This window comes from Castor canadensis, chromosome 10 (assembly GCF_047511655.1).
Source record: "Castor canadensis chromosome 10, mCasCan1.hap1v2, whole genome shotgun sequence".
Taxonomy (NCBI): Eukaryota; Metazoa; Chordata; class Mammalia; order Rodentia; family Castoridae; genus Castor; species Castor canadensis.
The window spans coordinates 80078174-80105163 of NC_133395.1; the positions used below are offsets into that span (position 1 = coordinate 80078174).

Genomic DNA, 26990 nt, shown 5'->3' on the forward strand with positions numbered 1-26990 from the left:
ATTTCTTCAGATTTCTCTTTCAAAAATGCACATAGAGCACATTGCTCCTTCTAGGGAACATTCCTTCTTGATAAACCCATGGTAATAAAGCCAGTATCTTTTAATAAGAATTACACAGTCATGGAATTGGAATACAGATAGCTTGGAGATAGCATAGCTATAATTTCTTTTATACATCCCTAAAAATTGAGCATATAATACCAGCTTAAAAGTGTCTAAGGCAATGGAGCATATTTCTCAAGGGGGCTGTTCTTTATTAGGTAGCTTTAATTGCTGGTATTTCCTTATGTTGTATTTAGATGGCTCTCCTATATCTTGCACACATCCTAATTTTGTCTGGAGAGCAAGCCCTTGACTCCTGTGATCCTCAGATACTGAAAGGGTGATATCATGTTCCACCAAGACTTTATATTCCAAGTTGTCCACAGTCTTCTCAAATATTACTAAAATGAGCAGAGCGCCTTGGCTCATGCCTGTAATCCTAGCTACTCAGGAGACAGAGATCAGGAAGCTCTTGGTTCAAAGCCAGCCCAGGCAAATAATTCGAGAGACCTTGCCTTGAAAAAACCCATCACAAAGAAAGGGGTGGTGGAGTGGCACAAGGTGTAGGCCCTGAGCTCAAACACCAGACCGGAAAAAAAAAAACCGTAGGGTCTCCTGTTTGCCTTTTGTAAATGTTTTCGACTTAACTTGGAAAAAATATTTCAGGTATATTCTGAGATCTCACTAAAACTATAAACACATGATTTTGTTGGTGGTTTACACCTTGGTTATTGTAGTCTGTGTCAATTTGTATGTTGCAGGGTGGGGGCAGTAATTTGGGTTGGATTGGATTTCTTTTTTTTCTTTCTCCTTTTTGAGACAGGGCCTTGCTAGGCAGCCCAGACTAACCTTGAACTCTTGATCCTTCTGCTTCAGCCTCCCAAGTGCTGAGATTACAGCATTGTACCACCACACCTGGGTTTTTTTGTTTGTTTGTTTCTGTTGATTTACCCTTTGGTTATGGCAGTCTATGTAAATTTGTATGTTGGAGGGAGGGTAATTGGGATTGGATTGCCTTTTTTTCTTTCTCCTTTTTGAGACAGAGGCTTGCTATGTGGCCTCTACCTCAGCTCCTGCCTCAGCCCCACAAATGCTGGGATTACAGGCGTAATCACCATACCCAGATTATCATCTTTTTTTTTTGTGGTATAGAGTTTGAACTCAGGATTTCACACTTGCTCTGCAGACACCCTACCACTTGAGCAACACCTCCAGCCCCTATCCATTCTCAGTTTGGATTGGATTTCTTAGGCAGTTTTCATTGAAATCACCTTTAAATTTTGACTGGAGTACCAGTCTGAACTATAACTCTGCTGAAATGTCAGATTTATGAAAGCATGTTTCTATATAAGATCCCAGGCATGTCAATATGAATCCATTTGTTGACTGCAACAGAATTATTATGCCCCAATTTATCCCCATAGTATCACAACTGAAACAGAGATTGGCATTTGTAACCCAGCATCTGAGCTGGAAGAGCAGGATAGGCCAGAAGTCCTGACTAGGCCTTTCTGCTAGAAGGGTTTCCACTGAGTGATACCGGCTCCTTTTTCACTTGAACCTATTTTATATATACCTATATAGTTAAGGGTCTTGTTACTTAAATATAGAGTTTTTACATTTATTTGTGTTGTTTCAACTAATTGATTTTGAAATTTAAATATTGATTTTATTGTTCAAACTTATACTATTCTCTAATGTTAAAAAATTTGCATACTTCAGAGGTTTTGAACCAATTCCAATTAGCATATACCATATATTTGGCCTACAGAATGTTTTCTAAATTTTTAAATACTTGTATTTAAAAAACAGATAATACAAATTTGAAATTTTGATTTTTATTAACAAAAATCAGAATATTGAGTCACTGAAGTAACAGTATTGCCAAAGATAATTTTCTTTTCCTCCAATAGTTCAAAACAGTCATTAACTTTTGTTAAATAAGTCTTATTTCCTATTAATAGTAGAGTACTAGATGTAATTTTACATATAGGAAGCAGCTCTATCGTCACTCAAACATACTGACAAATCATTTTCTGTTGCTCTGATGTGTGTCCACAGTTATCCAAATCTTTCAGGGAAGTTTGTAGTTTTGGATTGTCTTAAATTTGCTCCTTAATTTGAAGCTATTCACTTGCTATTTGGCTAACAATGTATGTACATACACAGATCTATGTATGTAGGTTTTTCAGACATGGGTATAAATAGAAACATTAAAAATCTGTTCACAGCCTGGGCGTGGTGGCTTATACCTATAATCCTAGCTACTTGGAAGGCAGAGATCAGAAGGATGGCAGTTCTAGGCCAGGCTTGGCAAAGAGTTCGCAAGATCCCATCTCAACCAATGGCCGGGTAGATGGTGCATGTCTGTCATGCCAGCTACACAGGAAAATACAAATAGGAGGATGATGGTCCAGGCCAGCTGGGGACTGGGATAGGGTCCTGCTAGACCCTACCTCAAAAATAACCACCACAAAAAGGGCTGGCAAAATGACTCAAGTGCCTAGCAAGCATGAGACCTTGAGTTCAAAGTCCAGTACCACCCAAAAAAAAAGACTCGAAGATTCTTTCAACATTATTATAAAAACTTTAATCAATCTCTTATTTTTTTGTGAACTAGATACTGTGATGGTTTATCCTATTTTTACAATTAGGTAAAACAGGGATATCATAAGAGAACTCCTGCTATACTATGTAGTTTACCTAACATTTATTGTCTACCAGGATAGACATTTATCATGTGCTCTACAGGTACTAGTACATTTAGTTCTCACTACAGTTATGACGTGAGAACTGTTACTGTCCCTACATTGTAATGAAAGCACTGACACTGAGAAATTAAGTACCTTGCCCAGAGTTATCTATAAATCTAAGTTTTTTTCTATTTATGGTACTGGGGTTTGAACTTGCGGCTGCCTGCTTTGTAGGCAGGCAGGCTACCACTTGAGCCACTCAGCCAGTCCTTTTTTGTGATTGATTTTTTTTTTTTTTGAGATAGTCTCAACTGTTTGCACAGGACTGGCTTCAAACTACTATTCTCCTGATCTCTACCTCCTATGTAGCTAGAATTAGAGGCGTGAGCCATTCGCACCCCATCCTAAATTGGTTTTATTTATGTTTTGAAACCTGATTTTTAAAATTGAAGTTAGAATAGGATATCTGATTCTTACTGACTCCTTTGTGTTCTAACTGCTGTGGATCTTCTATTCTTTAAGGGTTTATCATTGGTAGTTACCAGAGTCTATTGGTAACATCTCGCTGTTGAGCTAGTATTAAAAGCAAGATTCGAATCCAGAATTAGAACTCTAGCCCACTGTTTTACTGGTGTTCCAATAAATTCTTTTCCATCATTTTTTGACATTTTTATTAGTATATATTATTTGTACAGGGGGTTTTATTGTGACATTTCCATGTGTGCTTACAATGTACCTTAGTTAAATTCACTCTCTCTGTCATTTTCTCTCATTCCTTCCTTCCCCTTTTCAAAACAATTTCAACAGGTTCATTGTTCTTTTTTCATACAACACAACATACATCAAATATGCTCACCCTCCTTCACTCTTTCTGTTCCCCCTCCCACTAAAACCTACCCCTGAATAGGACCTGTTTTTATATTCCTGTCCTTCATTTTTTAAGTGTGTATTATTAATTGGTCAAAAGGTCCAATTTCACTGAATTACTTCACATGTACATACATTTTACTTTAACCCCCTCTATTACTGTCTATTCACCCACCCCTATAATTAACAGCTTTCAGTATATTTTATTATTCTACCTTCATACATACACACACATATATATGTATTTATACATTTATCTTTTAGGTTTAGCTTCCATATATGAGGGAAAATATGTGACCTTTGTCCTTCTGAACCTGACTTACTTGGTATATATAACATAATGATCTCCAGTTCCATCCATTTATGTTCAAGTGACATGATTTAATTTTTATTTACTTTGTTGTGTATGTAAACCACATTTTCTTATTCCGTCCATCAGTTGTTGGGTATTTGGGCTGTTTCCATTGCGTGGCTATTGTGAATAATGCTATGTTTATGTGAGAATGGAAGTATCTTTATTATATCCTGACTTTCCTTTAGACATATGTCTGGGAGTGGTATCACTGGACACATGGTAGTTCTAATTTTAGATTTTTGAGGAACCTTTCCATAGTGTAAATTATACTAATTTACATTCCCACCAACAGTGTATAAGGGTTCCTTTATCCCCACATCCTCGCCAGAATTTGCAGTTTTGTGTTTTTAATGATTCCTATTCTGACAAGTGAGGTGAATGTCACTGTTGTTTTTACTTGCATTTCCTTTATGGCCAGGGATATTGAACATTTCATCATGTATTTATTGGCCATTTGTACTTCTTTTGAGGATTGTTAGTTACAGTTCATTTGCCCATTTATTCATTTGATTGTTGATTAGGAGTTTTCGTGGTTTTTTTGTTGTTGTTGATGAGCTCTCTATTCTAGTTAGTAATCCCTTTTTATTGTTGTTGTTGTTGTTGATGAGCTCTCTATTCTATTTAGTAATCCCTTGTTACATGTCAAAGATTTTCTCCCATTCTTTAGGCTGTCTCTTCAGTCTAGTAACTTTTTCCTTTGCTATACAGAAACTTTTTAGTTTGATGCAGTCCCATTTGTCAGCCCTTCTCTTAATTGCTGAGCTATTGGAGTTCTAGTTAGGAAGTTATTGCTTATACCTATATGTTCCAGTATTTTCCCTATTCTTTCCTGTAGTAGTTTCACAGTTTGAAGTCTTACATTAAGATCTTTGATCCACTTTGAATTGACACTACTACAGGGTGAGAGACAGGGATCTAGCTTCAGTCTTCTACATGTGGATATCCAGTTTTTCCAGCACTATTTGTTGAAGGAGGAGGTTGTCTTTCTCCGACGTATGTTTTCAGCTCCTTTGTCAAAAATCAAATAGCTGTAGCTACATGGATATGTCTGTGGGTCTTCTATTCCATTGGTCTTAGTATCTGTTTTTGTGCAAGTATCATGCTGTTTTTATTATTGTGGCTCTGTAGGATAGTTTGGAGTCAGGTATTATAATAACTTCATTGTTGGGTCTTTTTGCTCAAAATTGCTTTGGCCATTCAAGGTTTTTTGCCCTTCCATATGAAACTTAAAATTGATTTTTCCGTCTCTGGGAAGGATGTCATTTGAATTTTAATGGGGATTACATTGAACATATATATATTGCCTTCAGTGTATACAGCCATTTTCACAATATTGCTTCTACTGATCCATGTGCATAGGAGGGCCTTCCATATTCTGTTGCCGTCTTCCTTTTCTTTCTTCAGCAATTTATAGTTTTGTTATAGAAATCTTTCACTTCCTTTACATTAAATTTATTCCTAGGGTTTCTTTTCTTTCTTTCTTTTTGAGGCTGTTGTGAATGGGTTTATTTCCTGATTTGTCAGTCTGTTCATTGTTGGTGTATAGATTTTTATATCCTGCTTATTTGTTGAATATGTTTATGAGATCTAAGCTGTTTTTATGGTGGAGTTTTTAGGGTCTTTTAGGTTTAAGATCATATTGTCTTCAAATAGGGATAATTTGATTTATTCCTTCCCTATTTGAATCCCTTTTATGTCTTTCTCCTATCTTATTGCTTTGACTAGGAATTCCAGTATTGTATTGAATAAGAGTGGGGAGAATGAACACCTTTGTCTCATTCTTGACTAGAGGCAATGGTTTCACTTTTTCCCTGTGTATTATGATGTTCACTATAGGTTTGTCAAATTTAGCCTTTATAATGTTGAGGTTTTATCCCTTCTATTCCTAATTTTTTCAGAGCTTTTATCATGAAAGGATCTCGAATTATGTCAGAGGCCTTTTCTGCATCTATTGAGATAATCATGTGGATTTTATCCTTAATTATATTTATGGGTTATATTACATTTATTGATTTATGTATATTAAACAGTCCTTGCATCCCTGCAATGAAACCTAGCTGATCATGGTGTATGATATTTTTAATGTGTTATTGGATTCAGTTTACAAGTATTAAGGATTTTTGTGCCTATATTCATAAGGGAAATTGGCCTATAACTTTCTTTTTTTGATGTGTCTTTACCTGGCTTTAGAGTTAGGATAATACTGGCTTCATAGAACGAGTTTGTTTAGTAGTGTTCCTCCCCTTTCTGTTTCGTAGAAAAGTTTGAGAAGCATTGGTGTTCTTTAAGGGTTTGGTAGAATTCGCCGGTGGGAATACATCAGATCTTGTGCTTTTCTTTTTGGGAGACTGCTTATTACTCTTGAGTTTCATTGCTTCGTATAGATCTATTTAGGTGGCTTTTATCCTCTTGGTTCAGTTTTGGTAGGTGAAATGCATCTAGAAATTTATCTACTTCTAAATTTTCCAATTTATTTTAACACAGGTTATCAAAGTATTCCCTCATGATCCTTTAGATATCATTGGCATTTATTGTGATAATCCCTTTTTCATTTCTACTTTTATTAACTTATGTCTTTTCCTGCCTCCTTCTAGTCAGATTGGTTAAGGGTTTATCAATCTCATTTACCTTTTTGAAGAACCAACTTTTGTTTCATTGATTCTTTATATATACATATATATTTTTGGTCTATATTTCATTAGCTTCTGCCCTAATTTTTATTATCTTTTTCTATCTGCTAGTTTTGGGTTTGTCTAGTTCTTGTTTTTCTAAGAGCAATAAGTACATCAATAGGTTATTTATTTGCAATCTCTCTGTATTTTTTTACATAGGTGCTCAGAGTTACATATTTTCCTCTCAGCACTGCCTTTGCTATCCCAAAGGTTCTGGTAGATTGTGTTTTCATTTTCTTTAGTTTCTAGGAACTTTTTTATTTCCCACCTTATTTTTTCAATGACCCACTGGTCATTCAATAATGTGTTGCTCAGGCTCCCTGTATTTGAATATTTTCTATAGTTTCTTTTGCTGTTGACTTTTAGTTTTATTACATTATGATCTGATAGGATATAGGGGCTATTCAGCTTTCTTACATTGACTAAGACTTTGTCTGTGTCTTAAAATTTGATCTGTTTTGGAGAAAGTTCCATGGACTGCAGAGAAGAATGTATATTGTTCAGTGTCTATAGATGGTCTATTGTATCAATTCTAAGATTTCTTTGTTGCTTCATTTGTTTGTTTGACCTGTCTGTTGGTGAGAGTGGAGTATTGACATTTCTCACTGTTACTGGGTTGGAATCTATCTATGCTTTTAATAAAAGTCCAGCAGCATTTTTAAATGTAGTTGGGTGCACTGAGGTTTGCCATATATATATTAAGAATTGTTACTCCCTCCTGATGGATTGTTCCCTTTATTAATATGAAATGACCCAACATTGTCTCTTCTAATTTTGGCTGAAGTCTACTTTATCAGCTATGAGTATAGCTAGTCCTGCCTGCTTTCTGGTCCATTTGTTTGGAAGATCTTTTTCCACCCTTTCACTCTAACCAGTGTTTGTCATTGTCAGTTAGATGCATTTCTTGCAGGTAAGAAATGGTTGAGTCTTGCTTTTTTATCAAACTCACCATTCTATTTCTCTTGATAGGGGAATTGAGACCTTTAACATTCAGTGTTAATATTGAAAAGTATGTAGTATTTCCAGTCATTTTGGGTTTTTTTCTGATGTTTACTTTTCCCCAGTTCTTTGTTTGCCAGTCTGCTTGGCTAGTGGTGTTTATTCTTTCTTGGATTTTTTCTGACTTTGTCTATCTTCATCATCTTTGTGTAGGATACATTTAAGTATTTTCTGCAGTACTGTTTCTTGGTTATGGATTCCTTTAGTTTTTCTTTATTGTGGGAGGTTTTCATTTCTTCTTCAATTGGGAAGGATAGTTTTGCTAGATAGACTAGTCTAGGTTGACAGTTGTTTTCTTTTAGGGCCTGAAATATATCTTTCCATGACTTCCTTGCATTTAGAGTTTGTGTTGAGAAATCTGCTGTTAGGATTTGCCTTTATATGTGACTTGTCACTTCTTTTTTGCAGCTTTCAGTATTTTTCTCCAATATATTTTGTATTTTAATTATAATATGTCTAGAGGTGTTTCTTTTTTGGTCCTGCCTCTTTGGTGTTCTGAAAGCCTCCTGTATCTGGATGTTCTTCCATTTCTCAAGATTGGGGACATTTTCTGCTATTATGTTGTTGAATAAGTTTTCTGTGCCTTTAGTTTGAACTTCTTCTTTTATACCTGTGATTCATAGGTTTGGTCTTTTGATCATGTCCCAGAGGTCTTGCATGTTCTGTTCATGTTTTCTTAATAATTTTTCCTTGTGTTTGATCTAATTCCTCTATTTTATCTTCAATCCCTGATACTCTATTTTCAACCTGCTCCACTCTGTAAGATACTTGATTTGGGATATTAAGCTTTTCATTTCCAAGATTTTAATTTGATGTTTTCAGGATTTCTGTATCTTTATTCTTCTTTCATATCCTGCATTGTCTTCTTTATTTCATTCAACTGCTTGAATTCTTAGTTCATTGAGTTATTTGTATCCTCCTTGAATTTATTAAGTTGCTTGTACATCTGTTTAATTTCATTGATCATTTTCATCTTTATAATTCATTGATTGAGATTTCTTCCTCAACACTGTCACTTAAGTCATTTATTGTAGAGTTGTTGGCTTTTTGGTATTTTTGTGTTTGTTTTTGGTGACACTGGGGTTTAACTCAGAGCCTCATGCATGCTAGGCAGGTACTCTACCACTTAAGCCATTCCATCAGTCTTAAGTTATTGGCTTTTTGAAGAGACATACTGGCTTGTTTTTTTTCATGGAATTTGTTTTTTTATGCTGGGACTTGTACAACTAAGAGTTTAGTTGGGGATTTCAATCTTTGTGTCCTTTTAAGAATTTCCCATAGATTATTTAAGGCCATGTAGTGAGTGGCTAGCTTGTTGTTATTTTCTTGTCTCTATACTGATTACTGTGGCTCAGTAATCAAACATTCAACTTCTATGCCCAAGACACTGGGTGAGCTCCCTACTTCACCCAGGAAGAGGAAATTTAGCGCCAGGAGCTATCACAGGTGTGATTTATCACAACCTTTAAATTATGGTAAACCTTAATAAAGTAAAATCATTGCTTCTGCTACAGCATATATTGAGGAGTATAGGAGAAAAGATGAATCTTTTTTATCTAGGAAGACTCAAATTAATAAGGATGTTAATGTGAAGGAGACAGGTAAGCTAACACTAATGAATTATACAGGGTGTATGGTTTTATAACATAAGAAGGGGTAGTAGCTTAGCTTAGTAATAGGGCTAGTGAGAAAGTGGGGTGAGGTAGGTAGGAAAGATCTAGTTAATGTTATGTTGGGGAAAAAAGGAAGAGTAGAGAAGAAAATCAAACAAACCAGCAACAAAAATTTGAAAGAAAAAAAGAAGACAATCTGGCAATCTAGTTAATCTGCTAAAAGTGTAGATAATAAGAATTATGGATGGAGAAACAGAGACAGAAGAAAAATATGAGTGAGATAGTGGTTCTAATTGGAGACTGAAGGAAAGTATAAGTGGGCTGAGGGCAATAGGGAAGGACAGAGAGGATGTGGTTTAAGATTGAATACTGAAAGGTGAGTATCTGGTTCATATACAATGGCTGCAGAGAAAAGGAGAAAAAGCAGAACTAAAAAGAAAATGAGAGTATAGAGTTATCCTAATCAGATAATGCAAAAAAAAATGAATACAAAAAAATAAAAAGTTCAAATAAAAGTTCAAAACAAAACCCAACAATGACACAGACTTATTTTTTCAAAAAATCAAAAGTTTCAGTTGCTTTCCTGAACATCTATCTACACCCACACACACCCACAACTCTCTTCAGAGTCTAAGTCTTTCAAACCCATAGATGACAATGTAGCAGTGTAGCTGGAGTCTGAGCTTGTTTCTAGTATAGGGTACCAGACCTGGAGAACTGGATATAATTTCTAGTGAAGACTTCTGAGGTCTGAACCTTCAAACCGCCAGTCTCACACTTCCCTCTAAATGTGTAGTTTCTTTTCCTAAATCCTCAGAACTCAGGATTGACCATATGTTCCAGCAGCTATCCTTTCTGCAGTTGGAAGTTGCTGAACTTTGTTTCTATGTATGCTGCTGCAGTTTCTTAGCTGGTAGCTAGTAGCCTTGGCTGTGTCATACAGGAGGTTCTGTGCACACGTACCTATTTTCTTGCTGGATTATCTACAAATTAAAAATCAGAGCATGGGCTGGGCACTGGTGGCTGACACCTGTAATCCTAGCTACGTGGGAGGCTGAGATTGGGAGGATCACTGTTCAAGGGCAGCCTGGGTAAGTAGGTTGTGAGACCCCCATCTCCAAAATAACCACAGCAAAATGGACTGGAGATGTGGCTAAAGCGGTAGAGCACCTCTTTGCAAGTATGAAGCTCTGAGTTCAAACCCCAGTCCCACAAGAAGAAATTATCAGAGCATGAGATCTTGAGGCTTCTGTACCCACCCACAGGGCCCATATACAGGACAAGCCTGCAGTCCTGTTCTTCTTTGCCTGCAGTTACCGGTACACTTGTGGGCTGTTGATGGAATCAAAATTCCTTTGTTGCCAGCATTTACTACCTTAGCAGTTAGGTGAGAAAATTGCTAATTTTTTGGAGCATATTCACAAGGAATAATGGTGGGTGATGTTACTCCATCCTGCCGTCAGTCCACTCCATAATTGATTTTATTGTGATAAAGTAAGCATCACATAAAATTCACTCTTTTTACCATTTTGAGTGTACACTTTTGTCACCCTAAGAATATTTATATTGCTGTGCAACATTCACCACCATCTCTCTGACAAATGAGAGAATGAAGCTCTTTTCTTTTTTTTTTTATTTATATGTGCATACAATGTTTGGGCCATTTCTCCCCCCTTCCCCCTGCCCCCTCCACCCCCCATCCCTCACCCTCGGCTCCCTCCCTTGCCCCTCGCTACCTGGCAGAAACTATTTTGCCCTTATCTCTAATTTTGTTGTAGAGAGAGTATAAGCAATAATAGGAAGGAACAAGGGTTTTTGCTGGTTGAGATAAGGATAGCTATACAGGGCATTGACTCACATTGATTTCCTGGGCGTGTGTGTTACCTTCTAGGTTAATTCTTCTTGAACTAACCTTTTCTCTAGTTGCTTGTCCCCTTCTCCTATTGGCCTCAGTTGCTTTAAAGTATCTGCTTTAGTTTCTCTGCGTTGAGGGCAACAAATGCTATCTAGTTTTCTAGGTGCCTTACCTATCCTCATACCTCCCTTGTGTGCTCTCACTTTATCATGTGATCAAAGTCCAGTCCCCTTGTTTTGTTTGCCCTTGATCTAATGTCCGCATATGAGGGAGAACATACGATTTTTGGTCTTTTGGGCCAGGCTAACCTCACTCAGAATGATGTTCTCCAATTCCATCCATTCACCAGTGAATGGTAACATTTCATTCTTCTTCATGGCTGCATAAAATTCCATTGTGTATAAATACCACATTTTCTTAATCCATTGGTCAGTGGTGGGGCATCTTGGCTGTTTCCATAACTTGGTTATTGTGAGTAGTGCTGCAATAAACTTGGGTGTGCAGGTGCCTCTGGAGTAACCTGTGTCACATTCTTTTGGGTATATCCCCAAGAGTGGTATTGCTGGATCATATGATAGATCAATGTTTCGATTTTTAAGTAGCCTCCAAATTTTTTTCCAGAGTGGTTGTACTAGTTTACATTCCCACCAGCAGTGTAAGAGGGTTCCTTTTTCCCCTGCATCCTCGCCAACACCTGTTGGTGGTGGTGTTACTAATGATGGCTATTCTGACAGGGGTGAGGTGGAATCTTAGTGTGGTTTTAATTTGCATTTCCTTTATTGCTAGAGATGACCACCATCTCTCTTGAGAACTTTTTATCTCCCCTTCTAAAATACTGTTTTCATAAATTTACTAAATATGGTGAAATACTGTCAGATGTCCAAAAGTTAATATTTATATGTGTATCCATCATAGATCATAGTAAAACTTTAATGTTAGACTGATTTTTATTTGTATATATCAAAATGGAGTTGCCCTACATATCTTCAGGCTCCACATTCCTAGATTCAACCAACTTCAGATTAAAATATTAAGAAAAATTGTGTCTGTACTGAACATGTACAGGCTTTTTGTCTTGTCATAATTCCCTAAACAATATGTGTAACAGCTATTTATGTAGCATTTGCATTTTATTAGATATTATAAGTCATCTAGAGATGATTTAAAGTATAAGGAAGGATATGTGTGAAGGATCTATGCAAATATTTGAACATCTGTGGATTTGGGTATCTAAGAGAAGTCCTAGAATCAATCCCCCATAAATGCCAAGGGTTACATAATTATAAATATTAACCTATAGCTAACTGTAGAGTTAACTAGTAATTTAAGCTTTTTAGCTTATAAGAACACTATTTAGTCTCTTAATAAACAGTGTAAACATTTACTAATTCCTGGTTGGTCAAGCTAAATGCCTAGTTGATTTGGTCAGTTCACGCATATTAACAATTTAACGTGGAAAAATTGGCCAGATTGTTCACTCATTTGATGGGTCAGCTCAATGAAACTTTGGATCTAGAAACCATGTTTAGCCAGGCATGATGGAACACACCTGTAATCCTAGTATCCAGGAGGCTATAATCACGAGTTGAAGGCCATAATGAGTTTGAGTTCATCCTAGGTTATACAGTGGACTGTCACAAAAAGCAAAGGACTGGGATAGTAACAAAAACAGCATGCTACTGTCACAAAAATAGACATGTAGATTAATGGAATAGAAGACACAGGAACAAACCTACACAGCTAAAGCCATCTGATTTTTTGGACAGAGATGCCAAAAACATAACATTGGAGAAAAGACAGCCTCTTTAACAAATGGTGCTAGGAAACTGGATATCTGCTTATAGAAGACTGAAGCTAAACCCCTATCTATCATCCAGTACTAAAATCAATTCAGAATAGATTGAAGATTTTATATAGTAAAAGATCTGAAATTTTGAAACTTCTATGAGAAAACACTGGAAGATACAGTCATAGTCAATGACTTTCTGAACAGGACCCCAACTGTCCAGAGCAAAAATTGGTAAATGGAACTGCATGAAATTAAAAAGCTGCACAGCAAAAGAAACAGTTACCAGAAGCAAGAGACATGCTATAGAATGGGAGAGAAATCTTTACCTTCTACTCATTGGACAAAGATTATCCAGCATATGTGGCACTATTCACAATAGCCAAGTTATGGAAACAGCCAAGATGCCCCACCACTGATGAATGGATTAAGAAAATGTGGTATCTATACACAATGGAATTTTATGCAGCCATGAAGAAGAACAAAATGTTATCATTCTCTGGTGAATGGATGGAATTGGAGAACATCATTCTGAGTGAGGTTAGCCTGGCTCAAAAAACCAAAAATCGTATGTTCTCCCTCATATGTGGACATTAGATCAAGGGCAAACACAACAAGGGGATTGAACTTTGAGCACATGATAAAAGTGAGAACACACAAGGGAGGGTGAGGATAAGTAAGACACCTAAGAAATTAAGTAGATTTGTTGCCCTTAATGCAGAGAAACTAAATCAGATACCTTAAAAGCAACTGAGGCAAATAGGAAAAAGGGACCAAGAACTAGAGAAAAGGTTAGATCAAAAAGAATTAACCTAGAAGGTAACACACATGCACAGGAAATTAATGTGAGTCAACTCCCTGTATAGCTATCCTTATTTCAACCAGCAAAAACACTTGTTCCTTCCTGTTACTGCTTATACTCTCTCTACAACAAAATTAGAGATAAGTGCAAAATAGTTTCTGCTGGGTGTTGAGGGGGTCGGAGGGAGAGGGAGAGGGAGGAGTGAGTGTTAAGGGATGGGGTGGGGGCAGAGGGGAGAAATGACCCAAGCCTTGTGTGCACATATGAATAATAAAACAATGAAAAAAAAAAGATTATTCAGCATATATAAACAGTTAAAAGAAATTAAGCACCAAAAGGACAAATAATCTAATTAATGAGCAAATGAACAGACAGTTCTCAAAAGAAGAAATGTAAATAGCAAATAAAAACATGAAGAAATGTTCAACATTCTTATCCATAAAGGAGATACAAATGAAAATGATACTGAGATTCCATCTCACCCCAGTCAGAATGGGTATCATAAAACAACAAATGCTGGTGAGAATGGGGGATCCTCTTATACGCTGTTAGTGGAAATGTAAATTAGTACAGCCACTATGCAAATCAGTATGGAGGGCCCTCAGAAAACTAAAAATGTAGCTACCATATGATCCTGCTATACCACTCCTGTTTTAGCGTATATCCAAAGGAGTGTAAGTCAGCATACAATAGAGACGCCTACACACCCATGTTTATAACAGCACTATTTACAATAGCCAAGCAATGGAATCAGCCTAGGTGCCTACCAACTAATGAATGGATAAGGAAAAATGTGTTTTATATATATACAATGGGGTATTATTCAGCCATAAAGAAAAATATGAAACTCTGTCATTTGCAAAAAAATGGATGTAACTGGAGATCATCATGTTAAGCAAAGTAAGCCAGATTCAGACACGTATGTTTTCACTTATATGCAAAAACAGACATTTAAAAAATGACATGAATATAAAGAAGGAAACGAGGGAAGAGCCAGCAGGAGTAGGGAGAGTGTTGGAGACAAATACGATTGAAGTATGTTATGTGCATATATGAAAATACACTAATGAAACCCATTAAAATTTTTTTAAAGGGAGGGGTGAGAATGGGGCTAAGAAAGAGTAATAAAGTATGTTATACATATTTTTTTGGCAGTACTAGGGTTTGAACTTAAGCCCTTACACTTGATAGGCACTTACTGCTTGAGCCACTCCACCAGCCAAAGCATGTTATGCACATGTTTAGGCATATTGCAGTGAAACCCCTTTGTGCATTTTAATACATGCTAATTTAAGAGGGGTTGGGATCATAGCTCTGTAGTAGGGCACTTGTCTGGCATGTGCAAGGCCCTGAAATCAGTCCCTAGCACACACTCACAGAAGATGTTTAAAGAGTTTTTGGAGTCTGCATTATGTTAACCGATAATCTCTTTTGGTACTAGTTTTTTATTCTTTGGCAATAGACTTGATTAAAAACAGCTAAAGTCATTACATTTCAACTCTGCAAGCTAAAATGGATAATAAAGTTGGCTACTCTTTTCATTGATTTGTCAGATTTTTAATGAACATTTTTTACTATGGATTATTGTTTGCTTTTCAGTCTTTGCCCAAAAATTAGGCATTATTCTCATTTTTATAGTGACTGAGAATTGTACGCTGGTATCTATCAAAAAATTTGAGTAATTTTGTTGAATCAAGAACTAAACCAATAATTTAAAGCAGTAATTAAAATAGTTTTACAAACTATTGAAACTCATATTTCTGAATAGTGATTCTAATTAGATTTGAATTCAAGAAGACTTCCAAAAATGTGTAGTGGAGTCATTGCAAAGGGCTTATTTTTTCTTTTCTATTAAATATTTTTGGAGTGCCTTCCATATGCCAGGTGTTTGAGGAACCATGATGGGAAACTACATCATCTGTACTCTCACAGAGTTACAGCCTAGTTGACTTAAATGAAGCCTAATGACTAAAAAAAATGCATCTCCTTTTTAGGAGTCTTTAGTATAGCTGCATGAGTGTCGAATATGGACCCTAAGTATTAAAAAAAAGATAAAAGGCTATGAAAATGGGAAAGAAAATTGTGAAAATAGCATGAACCCATGCTAAATAAAATTATTTCTCAGCTTTATTGAGAAAATTTTATTGAAATAAATTTCTTAAATTTATTTCAAATTTATGTTTAGATGGTTCAAACTATGCATGTGTTTATGTATGACATTTCTAGTATCTTTCAATATCTTCTGCTATTGTAATGCAAGTTGTCATTATTTTGTTTTAGACCAACTGGTGGGAGTGACAAGTGGACAGCAACAGCTTGTGACTGTCTTTCATTATACCTCACTGGAGCCATAGCAACTATAATCTTACAGGTGAGTAATGGTGTAAACAGTTACAAACATATAAGTACCAATTATTTCATTAATGTTTTCATCAGTTTAGTTTCTTTTTGTTTTGTTGTGGTTTTGTTTGTGAGGGTCAGGGTAGCCAGAGTGGGGACTGTGTAGTCCAGGCTGGCATCAAACTCACAGTCTTCTTGCCTCAGCCTCCAACAATCCAATAGCAAGCTATTTGGATTTTTCTTTTTTTTTTGCAAACTTTGTTGATCTTAAGTCGAGGTATAATGCCTGTTAATAATAGGTATTCCGCTAGTGACTGTATGAATGAGTCAAAATATTTCTTGGCTGGGCATGGTGCCTTACATATGTAATTCTAGCTACTTAGGAAGGGGAGATTGGCAGGATCCCAGTTTGAGGGCAGCCCTGGGCAAAACTAACTGCAAGACCATGGACAAAAAAATAACTAAAGCAAAAAAGGGCTTGGGAGTGTGGCTTAAGTGGGAATGTGCCTGCCTCATAAACATGAGGCTCTGAGTTATAATCCCAGTACCACCAAAAAAAGAAATTTCTAAAATAATACATGAGTTGAAAATTTGTATATTAAAGTATAATGTATTTGCTATACTGTATTTCTAAAGCCTTTTGATATTCTTTTCCAAAGTGGAAAATTAGGTTTCTTGTGAAGTCAAAGGTAACTGTATGTGGTAAAACATGTATGCGTGTGAGTATGAATTTGAAAAGACATACACCATTTTAGAATACATGAAGGTATTTTTTTTTGCTTCCTTTACTTTTTTCTTGTTTGAATATGTTTTACTGTATTGATTAGAATTCTTTACATAACTCATTTTTATGTTACTATTTAATATGTGTACTTTCTTATTTTTATAACCTTTTCCATGCGAAACATAATTTATATAGTTACCTCTTTGCTTTTTGTAGGATAAAAAGGCACACCTTGGAAAGTATGTTTTGATTCTATCATTTATAGAGTTTAGGGGAATAGAGAAGCATGCTAACTGGTAGTGTCTTCCCTCCCCCATTTGGGTTGGAAAAAAATTCTTTCCCCCCCCCCCCACTTTTTTGGTAGGTTTTGGCTTGGTAGGGAGGGAGGTCTTCCTGATTCATTCCACAAAAATACCTGAAAATAGATACAAAGTTTAAAAATCAAAGCAAATAACCTGTGCCTACTAGCTGTCTTCCATGCTATTTTCTTCTGGTATACTTAGATGTCAAAATAACATCATTCAGTTGGAAGGGGTTTTTTCCTCTTCCTTAAATAACTATAGAAGAAGTACCTGTGAAAAGTAATTGTTTGTAAGAAGATTTCACTTTTGTGTCTCATATTTACTCTGCTCTGAAATCCCTACAGGAAAACAACACAACATGGCCATTACCCGTGAAAATCTTCTGCAGAGACGAAAAAGGAGACCGTGTTGATGTTTCTAATTATTTGATTAAAAAAGGTTTGGCTTTGAGAGAAAGAAGGTATAGACTTTAAAATTTTTTGACATCTGTTTATGATTGATGCTTCCTACTTACCTGTGTAAATCTTCTATGTGTACTTTTGTACCTGAATTGCATCTTATTTGCTCTGAAAGATGATTTATAAACTAATTCCTGACCAGCCAGCTCAGAAATAGATTCCTTCAGAATCGCTCATTTATTTATTTTTCCCCTCAACTCTTGTATACTGAAACCTTTTTCTTATATACTGACTTTTATACTTTCCCCTTGGGCATTTATATTCCAAACCAAGAAAAAGGAAACTGTAATGAGTGCCAGATCTGAACCATCCTTTGTTATACAGAAATGCTTGAGCTTTTATGTTAGCAATTCTGGCTGGTATATACAACGTGCATTTGCACAGAAAAGAATTGAGTAGAAAAAAAGTAATGTAGCAGTATTTACATTTAAAGATTCTTTTAGATGCTAAGGTTGAGGTTTACGTGTCTTTGATCTGGGGGAGAAAGATTGAGATACAGCTGTAGCCCTAGCTTTCGCCTTTCTCTCTCCTATTAGATGTGAAGGGAAGAAGTATGTTGAAACCTAAGTTCCAGGCAGTTACTTTGTGCCATACATGGCCAGATTTCCTTAGATGTGTTTGCTAAAAAACTAGTCCTGGCTGGGTGCAGTGATTGCATACCTATAATCTTAGCTACTCAGGAGGTGGAAATAAGGAGGATCGCATTTCAAGATCAGTCTGGACAAACAATTCACAGGACACTATCTCAACCAATAAAAGCTAGAATCAACTTGAAGGTGTTACATATTCCAATAACATCTAGTTCATTGTACAGCACTTGGGATGTAATTTAAAGTATCTAAGTGAAAGCGGGGCACTGGTGTCTGTTGCCTGTAATCCTAGCTTCTATGGAGACTGAGATTGGGGAGGATCAAGATTTAAGGCCAGCCCACACAAATAGTTTGAGAGACCCTATCACAACAAAAATAAGAGCAAAATGGGCTGGAAGTCTAGCTCAAGCACTAGAGTACCTGCTTTGCATGCGCAAAGCTCTTTGTTCAAACCCCAGTCTCACCAGAAAAACTGTTGCTTTTTTCTCATCAGTCTCATTTATAATTTAAAATAATTTTCATTATAACTTAAATCATGTTCATATTTGTGTAACAAACTAGACTCTAGTATATCCTAGACTACAGCAAATATTTTCTTTAAATGTTAGTTATATTAAGGATGGATTCTTTTTATATGTTTTCCTCAGGTTTTTATACTTGGCTCCTGTTTAGATGTGTTGTTTTTGTTTTGGATGTTACAGGTTTAATAAATCAGATAGTAGCCATTTATCAGAGAAGTGTCTGGAGCAAGGAGATTCAACCATTACTGAGGGTATTAAAATTCACCCTGCCCCTGACAGAAAGGCTACTGATAAAGTCAGTGAACACAAAATGTCTGGATTGAAGGAGAGAACTTCAGAAACGAGGACCACTGGGTGCTATAAGCCACCAGTTATTCCTAATATGAAAGTATTTGAGGCAATAGTCAGCTGCATTGGTGACGATGGAACTATATTTGTAGTACCTAAATTATCAGGTAAGGTGTTCTCTGTTATGAAGGATTTGTTAGTAGCACTGAGACTAGCAGCTCAAGTTCTCTAGTAAGAGAAACACAATTAGAAAAATTTGGGCAAGTAATTAACTTCTTTGAACCTCATTTTCACAGGATTGTAGGAGGATTAAATGATTTCACATCCTGCACACAAAGTACTTTTAACAATGCCTAACACTTAAGCTACTCAAGTTTTTGCATTACTGTTTTAATATAGCAATGTTATGTATTATAATTATATAGATGATATTCTCAGTATAAGAAGAAAGTAATTTAGAATTTCCTTTCCCATTATTACAGCAGATTGAATAACCTTTCCAAATAAATTAGGCAGAATTTCTCTCTGTGTGTGTATGTGTGTGTGTGTATAAACATTTACTGAGTTGACCTGAAAATAAAGAACACATTAAGTTTTTTTTTTAATTTCTTTTTTTTTATCATTATTCATATGTGCGTACAATGCTTGGGTCATTTCTCCCCCCTGCCCCCACCCCCTCTCTTACCACCCACTCCGCCCCCTCCCTCTTCCCCCACCCCCTCAATACCCAGCAGAAACTATTTTGCCCTTATCTCTAATTTTGTTGAAGAGATAATAGGAAGGAACAAGGGTTTTTGCTAGTTGAGATAAGGATAGCTATACAGGGAGGGAGTTGACACATTGATTTCCTGTGCATGTGTGTTGCCTTCTAGGTTAATTCTTTTTGACCTAACCTTTTCTGTAGTTCCTGGTCCCCTTCTCCTATTGGCCTCAGTTGCTTTTAAGGTATCTGCTTTAGTTTCTTTGCGTTGAGGGCAACAAATGCTAGCTAATTTTTTAGGTGTGTTACCCATCCTCATATCTCCCTTGTGTGCTCTCGCTTTTATCATGTGCTCAAAGTCCAGTCCCCTTCTTGTGTTTGCCCTTGATCTAATGTCCGCATATGAGGGAGAACATACGATTTTTGGTCTTTTGGGCCAGGCTAACCTCACTCAGAATGATGTTCTCCAATTCCATCCATTTACCAGCGAATGATAACATTTCGTTCTTCTTCATGGCTGCATAAAATTCCATTGTGTATAAATACCACATTTTCTTGATCCATTCGTTAGTAGTGGGGCATCTTGGCTGTTTCCATAACTTGGCTATTGTGAGTAGTGCTGCAATAAACATGGGTGTGCAGGTGCCTCTGGAGTCACCTGTGTCACAGTCTTTTGGGTATATCCCCAAGAGTGGTATTGCTGGATCAAATTTTAGATCAATGTTTAGCTTCTTAAGTAGCCTCCAAATTTTTTTCCAGAGTGATTGTACTAGTTTATGTTCCCACCAGCAGTGTAAGAGGGTTCCTTTTTCCCCGCATCCTCACCAACACCTGTTGTTAGTGGTGTTGCTAATGATGGCTATTCTAACAGGGGTGAGGTGGAATCTTAGTGTGGTTTTAATTTGCATTTCCTTTATGGCTAGAGATGGTGAGCATTTTTTCATGTGTTTTTTGGAAGAACATGTTAAGTGTTAAGATAAAGTGAAACCAGAATACACTGGAAGTTAAGAGTATGCCAAAGAACACATTCACCCTCGGAGTTGCTTCAGAATTGTAAAACCTTAATTTCCTCTCTGATAAGTAACTACGCAAAGTTTAAGATAAAGGAAATAAAGCCCAATGCCCCTTCACTCAAAGTGGACAATCTAACCAGAAGCTTTTCCATGAAGATGGGATCCTGCAGAAGTCCTCTGAATAGCTCAGTATGAGGGTCAGTGCTGAAGACAGTAATAATGATTGAAGGTAGCCATCTAAACCAATGTTTATACTATAAATGTGAAAGAATGTGTAACACAAGTAGTACTTAAATAAAATTATTTAAATGAGTACCCATATACATTACTCAGGATAAGAAGCATTACCAGGACCTTAAAAGACCTGTGTGCCTCTATTTGATCATGTCCCCTTCTTTCATCCAAGACTTAAATAGCCTCCTGAATTTGCTATTTTCATTTCCTTTTCTTTATAGTCTGCCACTTACATGTGCATTTCTAAACAAACTGTAGTTTCTCAATCTTTTCACCTTTATATAAATAGAAACCGAAATGTATGTATTATTTTGTGGCTTCCCATAAAAATGTTTGAGATTCATTCTTAACTATATTTCATTCTTGTTTTAATAAATGAATAGTATTCCAATGAGTGTTGTATTTCAGTTTGTTTATACATTCTCCTATTGTTGGACATTTATACTGCTTCTAGCTTTTTGCAATTACACAAAAAAATGCTGCTATGAACAAGCATTCTTGTACCTGTTTTGATACACACGGGCAGTTTTTTCTTGGGCACATACTAGTGAGCAGAATTGGTGAATTGTTTAGGATTATGTGGGTGAGATCCCCTTTTCTAGGTAAAACTCCAAGTCATTTGTCAAAATGAATAATAATGTACATTCTTCTCTAGCTGTACATGAGAAATTCCCACTGTTCCATATCTTCACTAGCATTTGACATTGTCAGATTAAGTTTTGCCAGTCTAATGAGTGTGAAGCTGTCTCTCACTGTGTCTTCATTTGGATTTTCTTAATAACTTTAAAGATTGAGCATCTTGTCTTCTATTTGTACTGTTTGTATCTCCATGTTTATAGGATGCCTGTCCTTGTCTTTTGCTCACTCTCCATTAAGCCATTGCATTCTGAGTCGTAGTTCTTAATCTATCCCAAATGCTTAACATCTCTAAGTTTGTTACAAATAGCTTCTTTCAGTTCCTCACTTTTCAGTGACTTTTTAAGGTGTGTAGATTAACAGAAAGTCTTAAATTTAATGTAATCTTATCAATCTTCTCCTTTAGTGTTGCTTATTTGTTGCTTTGCATCTCATTTAAAAACTCTTACTAGAGCCAGGCACAGTGGTACATACCTGTAACCCTAGTACTCAGGAAGCTGAGGGAGCAGCAGGATTGAGAGTTCAAGGCCAGCCTGAGCTGCATAGCCAAACCCTGTCTCAAAAAAAAAAAAAATGCTAACTGAGCTGAAGGTATACCTCAGTCTCAGTGATAGAGCACTTTTCATAGCATGTGTGAGGCCCTGGATTTGAATCCTAGCACCAAAAAAAAAAGAAAAACCCTTTCCTCCCTCAGATTCTTAATATTGCTCTTGTAGAAAGTGTTTACAATTTTAGCTTTCACAGAAATCTTTAAGGCATCCTGGAATTAGTTTTTGCATAGATACAAAGAAGAGATGCAGTTTCATTGTATAGGTTTAGTCAGTTATCCTAGGCCATCTGTTAATCCTCCACACTCTCCCCACTGATCTGCAGTGTTGTGTTGGTTGAAAATGATGGTTCCATCTGCTGTTTTATTACTCTGTTTGTCTATCCTGACACCAGTATTATTAACTTCCCCCTTAATATAGCCTATTAATTTATGTAGTATGTACATAACTCATTTGTTCTACATACCATAACACTTGAAACCCACTGAAGCCAGTCTCCCTCCCTTCTTTAGGTCTACTTGGTTCTTTAACTTGTAAGTCCTGTGATTTCTTCACTGTACCCTGTTGTTTCTCTGGGACACACTGTGTGCAAAGTTTGTAAAATCAAAAGGCGGAGGCAAAGTTAGGCTAAAGATGAAGAAAGAAAACTATTTTGAAAAACACATAGAACTCCAGGGCCTTGGAAATGTAGAACTAAAAACTAAAAACTAAAAACTAACCCTAACCCTAACCCATCATTTTATAGTTAGAAACACTGGAGAAGAGTAGAGGAAGAACTCACAGAAACATAGGTATAAATAACACCAGCTTGGTTAGAAGAATAGGAATAATGAAATTTATTAAGAAGAAGAGAGTTGGATGTGACCAAATAGTTGACAGAGAGCTGCTAGGTTTTTAGCATCATGGTATATCAGCACTACCACTAGGATTCCCTGCCTCCCTTCTCTGCTGGTATTGTAGTGCATCCACAAAACTTGGAATCCTTAAGAATATAAGAACGCTGGAGTAAGAGACTCCTTGAGTGAGTGAACATGCCAAGCACTGTCCCAGAATGGAAGAAGAACAACACCACCAGAAAGCTTCTGAAGACTCTTAAATCAGGATTAGCACAAAATGACCTGTCCTCCTCCTCCACGTCTCCCTTGTTTTCCCCATGTTGGGACTAAATAAGGGAGGGGCAATTCCAGGTTTGCAAGCCTGCATTTATACAAGTATGGAGGCTCTCTATGAAACAAAGAATACAAAAGTTTGTGTTTTTTTAAAATGAGTTGTGGAGATTCAGGACACTTTGAGAGGGTTCAGGTCCTTTCTAAGATTATGTTGGTTACGTTACATGCAAATACTTTCTTGAATACAACGTAAGCCTACCAGATTATTCTTCATTTAGGCAGCCCAAGCACTGGTGAGGCACCTGCCCAAAGGGTGTGAGTGCTATGAATGTACTGGCATTTTCCTACCATTTGTTCTCCTAAGTAGTAGTTTAAATTTGAAAAGCAGAATGAATCTATCTTTGCTTGTTAGTTTGTTGGCCATGTTTAGTCATTGCTAAAACTGGCCGGCTGATACATGCCAGACTCTGTTCTAGATGCTTTCTGTCTATCCTTCTCTGATGCTGGTAATGCAGGTAGGTGCTACACATCCCTTTACAGAGATAGACGGAAACTGCCTAAGATCATACAACCAAAGAAGAACTAGGATGGAACTGACTCCAGAGCTTCCTTTCTGTGCTGTTAGTTATAAAAGGGATATGATCTAGGCACTAGAGAAGTAACAGGCCAATCTGCAGAATTGAATAGAATTATAAGTTATCCTCAGTGTTATACTGTATCTAAACATCAAATAATGCATACCTTGTGATCTGTTACACTCAGCCATCAAGCTGACTTCTTGACTGGAAGTTCTTTATTTTAGGCTATCTAGTATGTGCTTAGCCAAGAAAGCTCTTTATGATGTTTGTCCTGTCAAAATTTCAGTGAAGATCAGAATATTTTTATGCTGTTAGTATATTTTAAAAACACATAGAAAGTACTGACTGAATTAAATTCTTATGAAAGTACTATGATAAGCCTGATTTTTAATTCCTTATTTTACCTCAGTTATAAAGTTGTTAGTGATTATTGGTGACTTCTTATCAAATAGTGACAGAGAAATTTTCCTAAATGCTTTCTATTTTGAATAATTTCAGAATTTAAGCTAGTGAAAATGATGAATGAAATTCAAACTAATTTAAAATGCCTTGGTCTTCTGGAGCCTTATTTCTGGAAAAAGGGAGAACCCTGTGCAGTCAGAGGATCTGATACCATGTGGTATCGAGGCAAAGTAATGGAAGTTCTAGGTGGCACAATCAGGGTAAGTCTGATATTCTTTTGTGAATATTTGCTCTAACTACTACAGCACTAAGTGGTCTTTTGAATTTGAAATGCATGAAAATTTCATTAAAACATCATTTGATGAGTTCAGTCATGTGGGTACTTTTATTTGTAATTAGGACTTTTTATTTTGAAATATATTTAGTAATCTAATCAAAAAATAATTTCGGGTGGGATCTGACTAGTGGTACCTTAATGAGTGGACCACTTACTTGTAAATTGGTAACCCAGTATCACAGTGGTGTTAAGTAGAGCAGCGGTTTTTCAGTGTGTTAAATATCTCCCTAGCTAATCATCTCTGGATAAGGGCTTCCCAGAAGAGTGAGGTAGCACTCAAGTATTATTCAAAATCTTTAAAAACTAGCTGCATGCATTAGAAATTGAATAGATGAAAATACCTCCATCTACTAAATTTCATTGCCTTTTTTAGTAGATAAACATTTAGCATTTGAAAATTTTAGTTTTAATTGGGATGAGAGGAAGAAAAATTAAGGAGAAAAGTCTTCTGTTTCTATTTGGACAAAAGTTTATTTTCTAGGCTGAGCATTATGGCTCACTACCATAATCTCAGCTACTTGGGAGATTGAAATAGGAGGATTGTGGTTTGGGGCCGGCCCAGGCAAAAAAGTTAGCAAGACCCTATCTCAAAAACAAGCCAGGAAAAACAAAAACAAGCCAGTCCTGTTGATGCCATCTGAGGCCAGCCCTGGCAAAAACGTAAGACCCTATCTGAAAAACCCAAGTAAAAAGGGCGGGAGTGTGGCTCCAATGGCAGAACACTTGCAGGTACAAAGCCCTGAGTTCCAGCCCTAATACTGAAGGGAAAAAAAAGTTTGCTTTTGAGGAATTTGTTTAATAAAATTCAGGTGGTTTTTGTTTTAAAGGTTTGATTTATAGGCTACATGTAAGAAAACCTTTTTACAGTGATGTTTGATACTCACTAGAGGGGATATACTGTTCTTTGTTGTTGTGGAAATTTTCCACATCCAAATTTAGTTATCTTCCCATACTGTCTCTTTTTTTGAATGATAGGAAATCCCTCTCTATCTTCTAGCTCTTAATAATATATTTTAACTACAAGTTTGATTTGGCCTGATTCAGGTACAATATTTAGATCATGGATTCACTGAGAAGATTCCACAGTGTCATCTTTACCCTATCTTGCTGTATCCTGATATTCCCCAGTTTTGTATTCCTTGTCAGCTCTATCATACTGTACCGGTGAGTGCATATTAATTTGTGAAATGATTGATTCATAATATTGTTTTTATTAATAATTGTTTGGAAATTAGAATGTAAAATTAAATCCCTTTTGGTTATACAAAAAGAAAGCCTGCAAATAAGTTTAGTAAGATAGCTATAGGGCCTGAAAAAGAAAACTTCAAAATTATATGAGGGAGACAGAACCGCTGAGTAAATGAAGCAACATTGTATATTCATAAATACAATAACATTTAGTTATTTCTTCATCAAGAGGCATTATAGCAAATTTGAAGCTGGAAATCAAAGACTGGAATACTTCTGATCTCTTCTAATGCACTCTCTAGAATCAGTAGGAGAGGCTTAGCTGGGTGGTTTGGACTTGGGATGCCTTGTGATTCTCCACGGTCCACTGTAGTGTTGCCACACATCTGCTGGGGACAGAGTAGCTGCTTGCAGGCGAATGGCTTATCACCTAGCTGTTACTGCATTGCATGGATCTCCCTCCCTCCCTCTGTCTTTCTGTCTGTCTCTCTCTCTCTCTTTGGGGGGTAGCACTAGGATTTGAACACAGGACCTCACACTTGCTAGGCAAGCATTCAAGCACTTGAACCACAACCAAGTCTTCTTTTTGCTTTACTTATTTTTCAGACAGGATTTTGAGTTTTTTCCTTGGCTAACCTCTCACCAGGATCCTCCTGCCTACACCCCCCATAGTTGGGATTACAGGCATGTACCCAACTTATTTGTTGAGATAGGGTCTTGCTAACTTTTGCCTAGGCTGATCTCGAACCACCATCCTCCCAGTCTCTGTCTCCCAAGTAGCTGGGATTATAGCTATGAGCCACCACATCCAGCTGTGTGGATCTTTAACACATGAAAACATGACAGTCCCTGCTCCCTAGTGAGTATATATTGTAAGCCTGCACAAGCACTGCATTGGCATGTTGGCCTTTTAAAAAAGCTTTTAGCATGATGCGTTGTTTTTAATGTAAGTTTATATTTTTAAAGCATAAAATGTTTAAAGTGAGTACTATAGGGAGAAACTCAAATTATTAATTTTTAAGCATCATTTTGGTCTGTCATGGCTTTATACCCATGATATTCTCTTGTATATTGTATGCTACTGTTGAGCATTGTCCATATGGCTACTTCCACATGCCTTAATTTGCTACTTGCTGTCTCATGTTGTGAGCCTGAGTGTTTGTCCTGATAGGCTGGGAAGGTCTGGCAGCCAGACGCAATAGAGCTGCTTCAGGAGCTGCTTCCAAAGAGAGAGGTGGATGTTCACATCATGGTAAGCTTCTTAACGCACATGGATGCTTGATTTAGATTATTTTCCATGCAATGTTAAGATGAACATAATTTGAGGAATATTTTTTA

The 26990-nt window shown here is 36.6% G+C and overlaps 1 protein-coding gene across 2 annotated transcripts in view; it reads left to right on the plus strand.

Annotated features, from left to right (window-relative positions):
- Rnf17 (ring finger protein 17) overlaps positions 1-26990 on the plus strand; it is a 124023-nt gene that overhangs the window by 84403 nt on the left and 12630 nt on the right. Inside the window, exons 23-28 of one of the 2 annotated variants that reach the window (XM_074042830.1) lie at positions 15965-16067; positions 17395-17510; positions 18800-19074; positions 24224-24387; positions 25509-25628; positions 26824-26904. In XM_074042830.1, coding sequence (XP_073898931.1) covers positions 15965-16067; positions 17395-17510; positions 18800-19074; positions 24224-24387; positions 25509-25628; positions 26824-26904 — 859 coding nt within the window. The remainder of the gene's footprint in view (positions 1-15964; positions 16068-17394; positions 17511-18799; positions 19075-24223; positions 24388-25508; positions 25629-26823; positions 26905-26990) is intronic. The other variant, XM_074042831.1, reaches the window with a different exon arrangement.